The following is a 15,600-nucleotide window of genomic DNA, read 5'->3' as shown; positions in this document are numbered from 1 at the left end:
ATATCCCCCACATCAACTTCTCTCTCGAGACTTCACTGTAATCCATTTCTCTTACTTTCTTTCTGCACTTTCCTTTTCACCTTGTATTATATTTTCTTACTCTTTCAAAGCGTGTCTGCCGCTGTCCACTGGTCAGGTTGCTGGGAGGAGTGACAGTGACAGTTTCCATTAGGTTTAATGAGGCATGGCCGGTCAGGCAGAAAAACGGGCTGACAGGTTAACATGATGTGGCCCAGTGGCTTGGCTTGGCCCCCAATCTGCCTCCGCCGCGCCCCCACATCCCCACCCCCACATCCCCACCCCCACCCCTCTCTTATTACACATCAGTGAAGGGACGGCGATCTAAACCAAGGTGACATTTGTGGCTGGTAACAGAAACATGAGGTCAGGGCATGTTTGGAGCGATGAATGACAGGCCGGCCGCGGCGCTGGGCTTTAATGAGGTGCCTTAAGTTCTTAGGTGAAGGTGAATGAACGCCTACATTGACGAACCCAGCGTGGAGAAAATATTTTCCATTGAGCTTTCCCGCTTTGCTTTAACGCTTTTACATCTTTGCTTCACCTCAGGCCGATATCACACATACGATGATGGTGCGCTTGAAAGACATGACTGATGTGATCCACCATGGATAGCAGGGGGTATTTGTGTTAGAGTGCCACCCAGTGGGTTGTGGCCTAATTGAAAGCGACAATGCATTGATTTTGTGGCAGATTGCACTTTGAAAAACACTTAACTTCAACTAACCCTGTGATGTATTCAGTTACTACGGCACCTTTCAAACTGAATGAGATCCTGTTGTGTGGTTCAGGCTGCAGATTTACATGTTTATTGTCACTCATGACTTCTGTGCATGTGGCCAGGTTGAGGTCAGTCTGCTGAACATCTGATTGCACATTCAGAAAGCTGATTTGTGGCTTTCTTTAGAGGTATAATTATTCATTTATCTTTTAAATTAGCAGAAGAGTTAAATTTTGGGGAAATGGAAAAAAAAAACCCTACAACTTAATTTGGGCTGAAAGCTACTCATAGAACCAGAAGTTTTCACGCGTGAGATTAAGTAGGTTTTTTTTTCCGAGCCGAGCCACTGTTGCAGTGCATGATGGCAAAAATTAACTCTTAAGGGTGTATTTTTTTTGTGTCATTTTTGTCATTTAGTATTTCACAATCTTGACTTTTGCTTTAACATAATTTGCACCTTGTACTTCATTGTCCATTCTCGTTTGCCTTTTGTATAACTTTCTCTGTTGTGCCTCAATCTTAAACATTTTCAAAAAGTATCATACATTATAATTAAATCATTCATTGAAAATGTAAGAAATAACAAACAAGAAAAAACAGACCAAAGGATCCTTTTTTTCAGATGCAACATGACCTCATATCTTTGAATTTCATGTTTTAGATGATCAAACTAGCTTCGCCTGAAGTAATCAGCTGGATAAGACGAAGCTGAAAGACAGTTCTGCGATTTGCTGCTAGTTTACCTCAACTCCCTCTCCATCCTGTTTAGTCTTCCCAGTTTGCAATGCAAGATGGTGTATTGAGTGAGTCAGAGGAGCAGATGGATCACCAGTAAAATTTAATGGCATCCAATACAAAGTGAATAGGTTTCCCACAATTAACTGAAAGGATGATGACTGACATGAAAATGGCTCTAAACCAGTTATTTTTGTTTCTTAAACTCAGTAACTAATATAATTGGACCAAAGATTCAGTAACAAAGCTGCTATTGAGAAATTTCAAAAAAGACTTTTATAATATATACTTTGTAAAACATTCTTTAACTCTTTCATATTGATGAGAATGTCACCCAAAAACTCAAATACTGTGATAATTGAATGAAACACTTTATCAAGTGACCGTAACATGCTTTTATTAAATAGTTAAATGCCCTACCTAATGTTTCTTGACCACAGTCAGGCCTTCAGACCTTTAGAAAACACTGTTCAGGGTCAGTGTGCTTTTCAAAGCGGCCGTTTTATTGGCGTGACCTGCATTATGGAGCAACGATGTTTATATCTAGTCTAACGACTGATATATAAAAATGCAATGGACACAAGGTGGAAAAATTAAGATCAGTAGCTTATTTCCCCTACACAACATGATGCTACCACAATCCAGCGGCACAACGGAGAAGCAGAGCCTGAATGGAGTCCATTTACAGTAAACCGCAGCTCCATTTGAGATGTGATGCACTCACTCATTATTCATTTGAATAGATTACCAACAAAAAAAAAAAAGAGGGCATACATGTCGCCTGCTACTTCATGTAATTGCAGTTTTCACTCCACCATGTAAATTGTTTTAGTGTGATATCCTGGCTCTCGCAAATGAGATAAACACTGTAATACACGGAGTAATTTAATTCTATTATACTTCACAATGCATTTTGTGTTTGGCCCAGCTATTGTCTGTATGATCACAGTAAATAACCATAATAGCCATTATCAAATCCAAATTAGTCAGCGTGAGTCACTGGTAATCCATTTTCATTTGAATATTTTTTTTTCCCCGTCTTTAATCAGTCAGATTTATGTGGGAAGAATCCTCTTCATATTTTATTATTGTGCCGGATCTTTGTGTACTGTGTCACGTTTCAGTGGCAGGAGTTTTGCCCAGCTTCTGTTATGTTTAAAAAAAAAAACAAAAAAAAGAAAAAACTTTGCTCCTTTCTTATTCAGTAAAAGTACTTTTTGGGAAACCAGTGCAATGAATAATTAGACCCTTTTTATGCAGCAGCGCAGCGCCTGTATTGAATGCTTTATTTGGCTCCACCAGCACCGCCAAGACAGTTTATTTGAGCCTGTCCTCGTTTTACCTTTTGGTGGACGTGATTGTGCCAAGCAACTCAGGTTAATGATCCGAATCGGTTTTTCTTTTTCTCAGAAATATTGGGGGTTTGCCTGTGAAAAAAAGGTTGTGCAGCTCTGATTGACTGATGTCTTACTTAGTTGACATTAGCGGACATGCCAACAGCAAAAAACCCAAAACAAAGCATTTGCATGGAGGGTCTTACCTCCGGTTTGTATTAACGGGAACCCTCCAGCCCTTGATCTGGCTGAGCTCGGGGTCGGCCACGTCGATGACCAGCGGCAGACGGGGCATCCAGACGCTCATCTCCAGCTGCGCGCTCAGAAAACTGTAAGTGAAGTTGAGGGACACCCGGGTCTTCCCCCTCGTCTCCTTTCCGTTGACGTACACGTAGTCGCAGCGCTCCGACACCTGAAGAAAAGAGAGAGAGAGAGGGCTGAGATAAGATGGAGACATGAAACTGGGAAGGGAATGGTTCTTGGACGTTTTTCATGTGGATGTGGAGGACTACAGTGAGCATCTCATCCAGTATACAGCAGATAGTGCAATGGTAATGGTCATTGCAACAACTATGGCTAATGGTCAAGATAACAGTTGTTTTGGACAGATAGAATCTTTACAGCCGTTAATGTGCATTTAAAAAAAGCAATTAATGATCTTTCTGATACCTCAGTAATTGTAACTGAGGTAATCTGAGTGAGTTAAAACTGCTTCAAAAAGTGGCAATATATAAAAAAGCATTGCTGTATATTGCATTATTCCTAACACTGCCCTTAACTCCATGTTGGATGAATCTGGTATAAAAGATAGAAGGATGGAAGTCTTGAAATTTCAATAGGGAAGACATACACTATTAATGTAATGCTTCATGGAAATAATGATGAAATTTTCTCATTTGGGCTGCTGTGAGAAATATCATCCATGTCTAGTCCACTGCCTCTGAAAACATTTGGCAATGCTTCAGTGAAATCTCAAGTGTCAGGTCAACTTAATTTCTTTCCCTGCGCGCGTGTGTGTGGATCCATTTTCAATGCTTGAATATGCAGTGTATTACACGAGCAAGTGATGTGACTTTGGTCCAACCTAACAGATGGAGCGCTGAAGAGACACAAACCTGTTTCATTCCACCAACCCAAAAAAAAAAAAAAAAAAAACCCAGAACAGCCGCTCCGACCAAATTATGATTGGCTGGAGAAAGCACATTACAATCAGTAAAGTTTCTCAGATGCATCTCCAACATAGAGAAATGATATAGCAGGGACATCAGAAGTAGCTGTCCTTATCTACAAAGCACCAGAATTCAGTCGTTTCTCCCAAGAGGACCAAAATCTATTTAACAATCTGTCATTGAATTTTGTTTGTAATCACTTGTATTTCAGTTCATTTTAATCTCAAATACCATCATGAGCTTGATTGGCACAAGTGGTAATTTCAGCACATGTCCTCAGTACTGACAATCGAGTCTTCATAACAAACCAGTCACAAGAAGACTGTCATCTGTCTCCACTTCTTTGCATATAACTTGGCAGCTTTACTCTCAAACGATGTCAGACCAGCCCCTCTCTCTCCGAGGAACAAAACTGACAGCTTGGTGTCTGTCAGCTCTCTCCTCCTCCTCCCTTTCATTTCCTCTTTCTTTCTTACTCTCCCACTCCTTCACTCTCAACCTCAGTCTACTCCAGTTGTACCGTTCCTCCTACATACTCCATGTCTCTGTGCCTGGAGCAGGGTTTTTTTTTTTTTTTTTACTCGGAAAGAAGGATTCCAAGGTGGAAATCAGTGAGAAGAAAGTTCAGGTTTCACCTTTTTTGTTGATTTACGAGTGGCAGGAAATGACATTCGCATCAGTTTTGCTTGTACATTAATGTTTACCCCAACAGTTTTCTAAAAATCTCACTGAAATATGAGCGCATTTAAAAAAAATTACAATAAGATATTGTTGAAAATCTTCAACGTTGATATTAAGCAAATCATACAATGAAATCTCCTGCAGAGTGGTGTGAAATTGACCAAAATCCTCCATATTTTACCATCTAATTCTGTCTTTAGCCTTTAGTCTCACTTAATGATTATATTTTCATTATTGTTGAGTGCTACTCTTATCCAATTACTGTAAGTAGTGAATGAAAACAAATGCTTTCAGTGGCAATGTGCAAATATGAAGTTTTTTCATTTTTTATATGAAAAATGTTTCTTCTATGAACCTAAGTTTGGAAGATAATATAAAAATCTCCACGAGTAACTTATTTTGGTTACTTGCCAGATAAAGGGTTAAGTCAAGTTTACAGTCATTTGAAAAAAATATGCTGTTGTTTATAACAAGAAGCATGATGGTCTCTTGAGAATAGGGCTGTGAATTTCTCCTTCTCCTTCACCCCACTGCTTTTTCAAATTATCTTTTTCTTTCAATCTTCAATTCAGTTCCACTTTGTTTTCGCACACTGATGCCATCTGCTTTTCTCCTTCCGAAAGGTATTGTAGGTGATAAAACCGCAAAGATTGAACCACGATCTCCGGAACTTGACATCTTCTACGCCACATGAGAAATTAAGCACTTGACTGATCTCCGCAGCCTCCCTTATCGGTGGCGTGTCGTGAAAACACGCGCAAATCAATGTCATTTTTCCATGGAAACAATTCTTTGTGGCACTAATCACGCAGTCTGAGGTGGCACGCATAAACACAGATAAGGGCCGTAGAGGGGAAAACGATTCAGAATAAACGAGTTGGAGATTGAAGCGATAACCGAGTCAAACTCGGAGGATGTCTCGAGAGGGAGTGGGATTTAACACAAGCAGGGCATACTGTACTGCAGGTCTTAAGTGGATATGTTTCTTTCAAGGCCATTAATGATGGTTTTTTTTTTTTTGTTTTTTTTTTTTACCTGTTAATTTGTCTAAATGTATGATGTGAAAGTCATATTTCTGCATTCATGTATTTCATATGGCTGATTTTTTTTTTGTTGTTTTTTTTTCCCCACTTGCTCTGTCTGTGCGTCACACACTCCCACCATGTTCCAGGTGATGTCTGAAACCACTTCTGCTCTTAATGCAGAACGCACGCACGCCGGTAAAGTTGCACGTGCCTTTTTTAATGAATGCAGATTAGAAAATGCCCTTGAGCAGAGGACGAGCCATCAGACATCCGCTACTGTTTTAAAGAAAGGTATTTGATGTTAAAATGTGCAATATTCAAATAAGTGAAATGCAGTGTGCCCAAAGACATTTACTGTCCACGTTTTGGCACCGATCACATAATTGATAAACACTGAGCAGATTGAGTCAAAAATGTGCAATTAAAAAAAAAAAAAAAAAACCTTAATCATGTATTAGTGTACATATGGAGGGAGATGCAGGAAGTACAGAAGCTTTTCATTTGTTTTTTCATAGCTTTAAAGTTCTAAAGTTTGTACTTGTTGGCGTACCTTTCATCAAATATTGGCAGTAGGCAGGAGAGCGATACGCAGCAGGAGTGACAGCTCATTAAATTCATGCAAAATACTGTTTTGTAATGAGATTTATATTTCTGTTCATATTAGGGAAAAAAAAATCAGATTTGGCCCTCTAGAGTCGGTCCTAGTTTCTCATGTGGCCTCGCATGGAGAAATGAATTGCCCACTCCTGTTCTTTACAGACGTTTTATTAGAGTATTTGTCTGTATAATACCTAGAATCGTTACATTTTGAAAAGAGTTACTTTCCAGTTAGGCACTGAAGACTGCGTGTTTCTGCTATAACCAGTCCTCCACAATTCAAGAGTCGTAATCCTCTGATTCTTAGTGAAACAGCAGAGGAGGATGGAGATGTCCTCTGATGAAAAAAAAAAAAAGTGTTTTATTTTGAGATTCCTTTGAAAATAAAGTGGGGAGAAGAGGGGTGTTGCTTACTGTTCCTAAACCAGACGGGTGGGCATGGGAGTACGCTACTGAGGTCAGCGCCACAATGTGTGGTGCTACTTCAGCGGATAATTAAACCCTTTGAGAGATCTGCCTCCTCTTTTCTCTCTGATATGCATGTACGGTACACAGAAATGCACAAATTCATTTGTGCAGTGTGACACAGACACACGCGTACCACCAGCCTTTTTATATCACCCATACAATTAAAAGAAAGCACTTTATTTCTGTCACCTACACTCATTGATTTTTTATTCTTGTGCATGTTACCCATGATAAAGCCATGAAGCACAGATATAATGAGTTGTTACGTTCATCTGCCTCCTTTTACTTAACATTTTGCCTGAAAAACGAAACAAACATAAGAAAAAAAAATCCAGGGTAATATTTCTGAGTCATTCACTATGATAAATCACTGAAACTTTGTGAAAGGCAATAAAAATCAACTCTTTTTTTTATTTGAAACTCACTTGAGACAGAAATCGATGACGGCAAACCGTTTGTCACTTTTACTGATTGTCTAAGTTATGTTATTGACAAGCGGCACAGACATGGGCTGAATAATCTTTTGTGTGTCTTTATGCGTAAAAATAACGACCACTTGAACATGGTGCAAGTGAAAGTGACTGACAGTTCTGACATAATCCACCTATGTTTTTCACAACATAAGGCTTTATTGTTGGAGCGGCGTTGGGATCGATGGGCAGTAAAGAGCATAATGCTTTTCATCCTACTTCAGTGCTTTTAGTCTGAAATGACTTTGTGTCAAAGCTTTATTTTTCTTATTTTGTCTATTTTTTCATTTCAAATGTCGAAATAACACAGTTAATTGTTTCACACACCAGTTTTCATCATGATTTTTTCCTCAAAAATTAAAACGAAAAAAAAAAATTAGACATTCTTTAATGAGCTGCTGCTTTTATATTAACTCATTTCAATGAATATCAGGTTTATTTGATAAATCGCCATGCTATTTATGCCTTACGATGATCATGGGTGCAAACCCTGTCAGGAAAATGTGGTTTTTGACACAAGAAAAACAAACTGAGTCGAGCCTGGGAAGCGAACAGCGCTGTGAAGTTTGTATTCTTTGACAAATGCGCCTTGGTGTTCTGCATAACCGTCAACATGATTGCATACTCCAAAAAAAAAATTCTCTAAAACATTTCAGCATAACTTCAGCAATGTTTTAAGACACCATTTCCCCTGAAAATGATTCTTTCAAGAGTACTTTTCAGTCTCTCTAACTTTTTAGAATCCCTGCAGTATTGATCTGTGACTTCCTGAAAAAGTTCAGTTCCTTGCCAACCATTTAAAAAAATATATTTTGGTCCACACTTTGCTGAAAGAAAGCTGCCACCTGCTTTCTGAACTAATGTGCACAAACTGCTTTTAAACCACAACTCCCCTTTGTCCATTCTGCTCACGCACCCACGCAACACTGGAAAGCCGGCCGTCTAAGGAGGAAACAACTCGAAGGAACGCGAAATGAAAGCAGCTGCTCCAAGCGCACACCCCACTGACCTTGATGACCTGCTCATCCGTCGACTTGCACTCCACCGACTCGGTCACGTCGGAAACCGCTCCGTCCGTCCCGACGGTCACTACTTTCACCGGAACGGCGACCGTGCGGCCGGTGAGGACGGCCGTGTTGAGAATCTCCGTCTCCTGCGTAGACAAAATATAAAGATGAGCGTCAGTATTGCTGTGACACTCCAGCAGTTTTTGGCCCGCCTTGTTCATGCTTTAACATCAGTTGTGAAATAACGAGCTGCTTGACTTCCCAGTGATCTGACCTCCACTCACATGTTAGCATCGTGGGTTTCTACACACAGACTACATGCTTTTTCTTCACATCCACAGTTAAAGTTTGGTGCCAAGTGGACTTTTATTTTTTAGCTTGAAGATGAAAAAAAGAGTAAAAAGTGCAGAATCAAATGGTCAGCAAGTGAAACTCTGATTAGAATCGGCCACTTTGCTTCAGCAGACCAGACCACTCGAGTACCTGTTGTGTGGGATTATGGGATTACTGGATCGCAGCAGTCTGAGATAATGGGGCACAACTGTATCCAATCAGCATCGTCAATCAGCACCATGAATTTAGATTTTGTTTTGGTTTTAGTTTGCGCTTACTTCATTGATTTTCAGTTCGGTTTCTGTGTCAAAAACTTGTTACCATGCATTTTTTTTTTCAGTGCCAAACAACATTTTACAAGAGCAAATAACTGAGGAGCAGGAGAGAAATGTCTCGGCTCACTTTTTGAAGCTTAATGATCAGAAATGAAGATTGGCTACTTTGCATCCCCACAATACGGGTAAGTGAGACAAACCTGTCTCAAGTGTCACTTATAAAACCCCATTTTCTCCAAATGTTCACCCTCTGAGGCTCTTCACATCAGGGGTCCCTTCAAGACGTGTTCAAGTAGCCCAACATAATGATTAGCAGTTCAATATCAGACCTTGGGTGAGAGGTGTACATGTGGGTGTGCTCACTGAAATGGTCAGGGAACTGTGTCCTAAAACTGATACAGGAGGTGTGAACAACATGCAACGTCAAAAACCAATTCGAATAAAGCTCAAAACCCTACCAAGCAAAAATCCTGCATGCTGAAAGGACCGGAAAGGCGAACCAGAAAATCAAAAACAGAAACTGTCTTTTCCAATTGTTCAGAACAAACACGCATCACTGTACTGTTGTAGGTCTTTTACACCCATTGCTCCATAAATCTCAGTTTTAAATACTATTCCACTTTCAAGGACTCTTTCAAATTCAACCATAGGTGGTGTGTGTCTGTGTGTGTGTGTGTACGAATGAGCACTGGCTTTTCAGAAAAAGCCTTTCAAATAAATGTATAGTACGAAGCAACAACAACTATTGTTCCTTAAGAAAGAAATCCAACATATGGGCCGCAATCTTCAACTTAATAGCCTTCATTTATAAATTGTGATGCGACATTGGGACTGCAGGAAGCTGTTTGTCTCAGAGTTGGATTCCTACTATAAAAACAGAGTATTGATCCCCATGGTTACAGTGACGATAGGATCTAGTTTTCCTCAGCAATACTCCAGAAAACTTAATCAAAGACTCTGTATTCACTTAAAAAAAGCCCTTGGTGTTTATGAGAGAAAATAAAGAGCTACAGAAAAGTGTAGTGTACACAAAAAGCCTTTTTATTAAAAAAAAAAAAAAAAGCCTTTTAAATATGTATCCCTTTGAAGTCTAAAATGAACAAATAGTGACTAGTTTAACCTTTCCCTGGTAATACTGGTTTGTGATGACATTTCTCGTGTTTTGTGTGTATGTGCATATTGCTGTAAAAAAACAAATTAGAACAAATAGTTCATGCTACTGTAATAATAATCCTCATCACTGACATAAGGACAAAGAAGTCAACACACACCAAGACTCTTGCTTGACTGCTGAATTTGTGACTTTAAACTAGCAACATCTCACATACAAATACCGAGAACTAGTACAGTATTTGTAAAAAGACCATCATGTGATTGGCTTGCTTCAGCTAATCTACTTTTAACTTACAATCAATGTATTGAGGAAGTCAAGACTTCACGTTTCAGTTTGTTGATGATGATGATGATGATGATGTTGTCTCAGGCATCAAGAGAGCCTGAAGCACCGGAATAGTTCACTGGTGATGGTGCAGATCAGCATCTCAAAGTGTGAGCACATAGTGTCGTTCGGACAAAACAAAACATTGTATGTCCTCCTTAGCGGTGCAGAAATGTACCGAAAGTGAAGCAGTTCAACTGAAGGAGTTGAACTCCTTCACTTTGGGTACATTTTATCTCTGTTGATGTGGAGCAGGCAGGTTTCCCCCAGTCCTCTGAAGAACAGAAGGAAGTTGAATAAGAAAGGAATATCTATGCTTCAATGCTCTGAAGCAAGAGTGTTTTATGAAATTTAATTTTTAAAGCTTCTTATAAATCACAAATGATGTGACATAAAACTGTGGAATTCAGAACAAGCTGCTGTGCTTTCTGTTGAAGTCAGATCACGATCCTTTAATGTATGGTTGAAGTAGGGATCACACTACAGTGCTTTTGAGCCTTCCTAGCTATTCCCCACAACTCATTTCAAGCAAAAAAAAAAAAAAAAAAAAAAAAAACCTTTGAAAATAATACTCAAATTGGAGTCATTTGATACACTCGAGTGGAGGCCCTTATAGAAGAGCAGGAAGAAGATAATGAGATCAATTAAGACAACGTCTGGTAATCCGCGTGCTGTCGGTGTGCCGGTTGTACAGAGGATTTACTAAAATAGTGGATCCTGTTCATCATGGCTTAGGTTCAATAGAAGACAACCAAGAGGCCGAATGCTTTGAAAAGCAAAGTAAAACGGATCTTTAGATCGCTCTTTGTTCATCAAAACTACTTCCTTTATGTTTGTTTCTTCACAGCTTTTGAGAAAGAGCAGATATAATTAATGGTCAGTGTTGCATGAAAGCATTGCATGCATTGAAGAAAAAAAAAAAAACTCTGAATAAATAAAATAGTGTCTGTCTTCTTTTTGTTGACCTTGAATTTTAATGGCGATTAAAAATAGGGACGAGTTTGCCACAAGCTGACTTTGATGATCTCTCCAAAAAAAACTTTAATCACCACTTTATTAAAGCATTACTATGAAAAGGTGGGGGAAAGAGTGAAGGAAGAAAAATCTCAAAGAGAAGGCAAAGAAACCTGAGCTATGCTCCGAAACAAGCAGTGTAATTAAGTGTCCACCGTGGCTTTTACAGAGACACCCATTCAGTACCTTTAAAAAAAAAACAGAAGAATGCCATCAAATCATGCTTTTAACTGAAGTTCTATTTCACATTGAACTTTTTTTTCCCTCCAACCTTTACTAACTTTACATCAGTGATCCAAAACTCCTCTTGTGTGTTTTAAGATATGGGAGTTTGTTTGAACATCATAACTGAATGTGTTTGTTCAAGAAGCACAAAAAAAAGAAAAAAAGTTCCAGATGAGGAGGCGGCAGTTAGCTATTTTATGCTCTCCTTACTGTGAAAGAAAGCATTGCTTCTCTTATACTTCTCAATTTTTTTAACCTGACGGGTCTTTGTGGCCTGATAAGTTTTCAACATGTGATCCCTGTCTTTGAGTGAGATCCTCATTTCACCGATTTACAGATGATCCTAATTTGTAGTGAGTGCTAAAAACCGCAGCGCTCGCCATCTTTCACCCTAACGTGAACTCCTTCCTGGCTGTCAGCAAACATCTCCTCCAGTAATTGTATCAGGCTGATGTCAAATAAAGACCTAGAAAAACCTCTCTTTATGTGTTTTTGTGTCTCCTTGTAATGGAAATGGCCAGTTTTTACTTAATAAGCCATTACTACTGGAGAAACACCATGAAATTGATGCCATAATGAGCCCAACAACATGTTTTGTTGGGACCGTCTGTGCAGAAAGGAAGTTTGGATGCAATCCACATGACGACAATGTTCAATCACTTCAGTCAAATTGGATGACGTTTAAGAAAACAGCTTGAATGACGCATGAAGCTCCAGGGGCAGGATCTTATTCTATGAAATCTCACCGGGCATCTCCTGTCTGCCTAATGCCTTCCTAGAGTTGTGAAGGTCTGCTCGGCATGTCTTATTCATGAAGCCTATTTGCACACAACAAGCAGATAAACAGTCACGGCCCCAAATTGCTGCCATTAGCTCACACGCAGTCATATACTACATACACACAAATTTTCACCTACGTATACGGCGATTAATTTTGTTATGCGCGGGAGCACAGCGAAAGGAAAACACAAAAGAGGCTCCTCATGCAGCAGCTTATCGCAACCTCTCATTGCAGTGCAGGGAGCAGGGCAAGAAAAGAGAAGAAAGACAGCGAAGGGAAAGGGAGAATCGATAAAAGGCCATTACGCTTCTGTGCTGTCGGGGTAGAAGGGTGGAGTGCGTGGGGGTTGATATGGTTTGTGGATGAATCATGTGTAAGGTAAAAGCCAACCTATGAAGGCGTCGCTTGGTGAGTAGGTACCTATGTGGATGTCTGCCAGCTCAAGGACAAATTCTTCTGCTGTTACAGAGCTCTATTCTTCAGGTATGTTGTCCTGGCCGTCATCAAGGATGCTTGAAACAGCATTTGTCTCCCTGTTCATAAGACGGTGCTTTGCCTTAAGCTAACAAACAGACATATCTTCACAAATCCACTAATTTTAAAGAGTTGAGAAGCACAGTGGGTTGGCGCCTTGAACCTGGATCATTTATTACAGAACCAACAGAAATGGGGTGGCTTGATCAACATGCTTGAGTTAAGAGGAGGTGCCAGCATGTCAGGAGGAATTAAGTCTGTCACCTCTGCTCACGTGACTTCAGTATTTGATTAAATTCAGCAAAAGAGGATCAATCTATTGATTTTCAGTCTGTAACTTCAGTAACTAATATCAGTTAATATCGATAGGGGAAACCTGGAGCAGATCAAAGAGTTCAATCTAAATTTTTTTGTTTGTTTTACAACTTCCAACTCTTTTTGTTTCCAACTATTGAAAGAATGAAATTATTGTAATGTTTTAAACTATAATGCATAGCAAACAGCTTATGAGTTTTAATACTGGAATATTAGATGTCATCCTTGAGGCGAGGTGATAGGAACTAAAGTAAACCTTTAAAAACAGGCAATTGGATCACTTATCCAGTCAAATGAAAATGTAATTACTATACAAGCAGTAGTTCGACCACATGAGAGCCAGGTGTTTCCCATCATTTGTTCAGTCCGTGCAGTGCGATGACAGCGTTTGTTGCGCTCGGAGCTGAAATCTGCAGCTGCCTCGTCGTCGTGAGTTCATTGTTACCGACGTTTGACTGACATCGGAACAAATCGGGATCAAGTTAGACAGAAATCTGAAAAGGATGCAATGCGCAGTGATTACTGGTGATCGATTCTGTCCAGTCGCAGCTCGTGCGGAGTGAGCCAACCCTTAGAATGAGAGACTGAGTGATGAAGTTACACCCCTGCTTGGCGTCTTGCCATTATTTGCTGCATTCAAAAGAAGCCATCTTCTGTACTGCATTTCAGCTATTTCTCATATATATTTTGATTTTCTCCCTTTTGCACTGCAATGTAGAAATAAAACTATATAGACCTCTTCAAGTTGATCTTCACTGCTCAGATTTTAGATGGATGTTTTTGAGTTGCAGCTCCAGCTCACATGTCCATGCTCATGAAGTATAAAATGCGATCCTATCATCATCTTAAATCAAGTGTGAACACAATGAACTTAATGTGACACAACGCAAAAAGATCTCACATCAAACATTTGCAAGTGAACCTTTAAGGTGAATGACTCCAGAAAAGAGTTGTTGTTAGGAAAGAGTGACAGGCAGAAAAACTGGAGACTAATGAATGAAAGATTTGAGAAGGGAGTACAAAGACTATGTCTCGGAAAACAAGAGCAAGAAAAGAAAAAAACTGACCTTTGATTTGGCCTTTGATTAAGATTCACAGGACTAGAAAGGGTTAGTCATCTCAAAGGCAATGCCAGTGCCTCGCCATGCTGATCTTTAAGGAGGGTTACAGAATTATTGAGCTAACAAGGAGCAAAGACGGCCTGATGAAGTTCTGATGGAATCACTGAAAACAGTGGGAAATCGGATTGAACTCACACAAAGATAAAAGTTGAATTGTTGAGGAATGTCACCTGTTTACAGATGTGACCCATAAAAGCCACCACATAGTTTACCAAGGTGATTTGAGTTGTTGACTCAGCATTTCAGGTCTTATAGATTCAGGACATTCATCCATTCGTCTATTTTTTTGATCCTGTTTTATCCAGTTCAGGGTCACTGGCCACTGGAGACAAAGACAATCCCAGCTAACTATGGGTGAAGACAGAGTGCAGCCTGGATGGTTCATCAATGCATCACAGGACACGCCACACATGGACACACACACATACACACATACACACTATGGGCAATTTAGGATCACCAATTAACCACTCTTTACCATCTTTTAATCCATATAATTATGAATTTCTTGAATCTAAAACCTCAGGCCAGTCTGTCAGATTGGCTTTAGCACCAGAAAGCAATAGGGTAGAGAAATGCATTTTTTTCTTTATTTATTTATTTTTTTTGGTCAGAAAGATTCCGCAGATTTTTGTGATTCTACACCAACACTTTGTATGTTGGCTGCCCTCTCCTGAGGCCGCCACATCAGATCACGTGATGCCTGCTGCCCTCCCTGACGTAACCTGTGGGTTTCAAAGCTTCAACTTGAGGCTACCTCTACCTCATAGAGCTGCATACAGTAAATCTTGACATAGATCACTTTGACTGCATATTCATGATGACACGAATACCTGAGGCACAACTGCAAGAGAGGCCGCCTTATCATGCACATTTACTAAAAGGCACGCAAGGAATTGGACGGTAGGGACACCGTTTGAGATGTGCTTAGCATATATCTGAGCTGTGCTTAACACTGGATAGTAATGTAATATTCAGTACCTGAACAGATGGCTCTGATCCACGGTCTCATCACAGCTCAACTGTTCGCTAACCAGCTGAGATTGACAGTAACCTCACAGGTCCGGAGCAGCAGTGGCCAGCAGCATTTGTGAGCAGGATTTATATAGCCACTGCTGGCACTCTCAGCTATTCAGTTCATATCAATTATCAATAAAAAGCTTATTCCCTCCAGCGTCCACAGTCTCCCACTGCCACTCAGAAACATCGGAACATCTCGCAGCCTATAGCAGCAGATAAAACGAAAGCCGGGCCAGAGGAATCAACACCTCCCGGTGTTTGTCTCTTTTACCCGCAGAAATAGCGATACAGCAGCAGGGGAGAGGAGTGTTCATACAATGTAATCTTTTTATGTTTATGGCTTGGGAAAAAGCACAGCAGCCAAGTTATTCTGTGCCAC

General features: G+C 40.0%; 1 protein-coding gene across 1 annotated transcript in view; it reads right to left on the bottom strand.

The window, feature by feature from the left end:
• Positions 1–15,600, bottom strand: part of LOC115382733 (transmembrane protein 132C) — a 175,878-nt gene that overhangs the window by 10,901 nt on the left and 149,377 nt on the right. Inside the window, exons 5-6 of the mRNA XM_030084591.1 lie at positions 8,228–8,371; positions 3,015–3,220 (exon numbers count right to left, since the gene is read on the bottom strand). Coding sequence (XP_029940451.1) covers positions 3,015–3,220; positions 8,228–8,371 — 350 coding nt within the window. The remainder of the gene's footprint in view (positions 1–3,014; positions 3,221–8,227; positions 8,372–15,600) is intronic.

The sequence above is a fragment of the Salarias fasciatus genome (assembly GCF_902148845.1).
Source record: "Salarias fasciatus chromosome 7 unlocalized genomic scaffold, fSalaFa1.1 super_scaffold_4, whole genome shotgun sequence".
Lineage (NCBI taxonomy): Eukaryota > Metazoa > Chordata > Actinopteri > Blenniiformes > Blenniidae > Salarias > Salarias fasciatus.
This window is presented reverse-complemented; position numbering and strand designations above follow the sequence as displayed.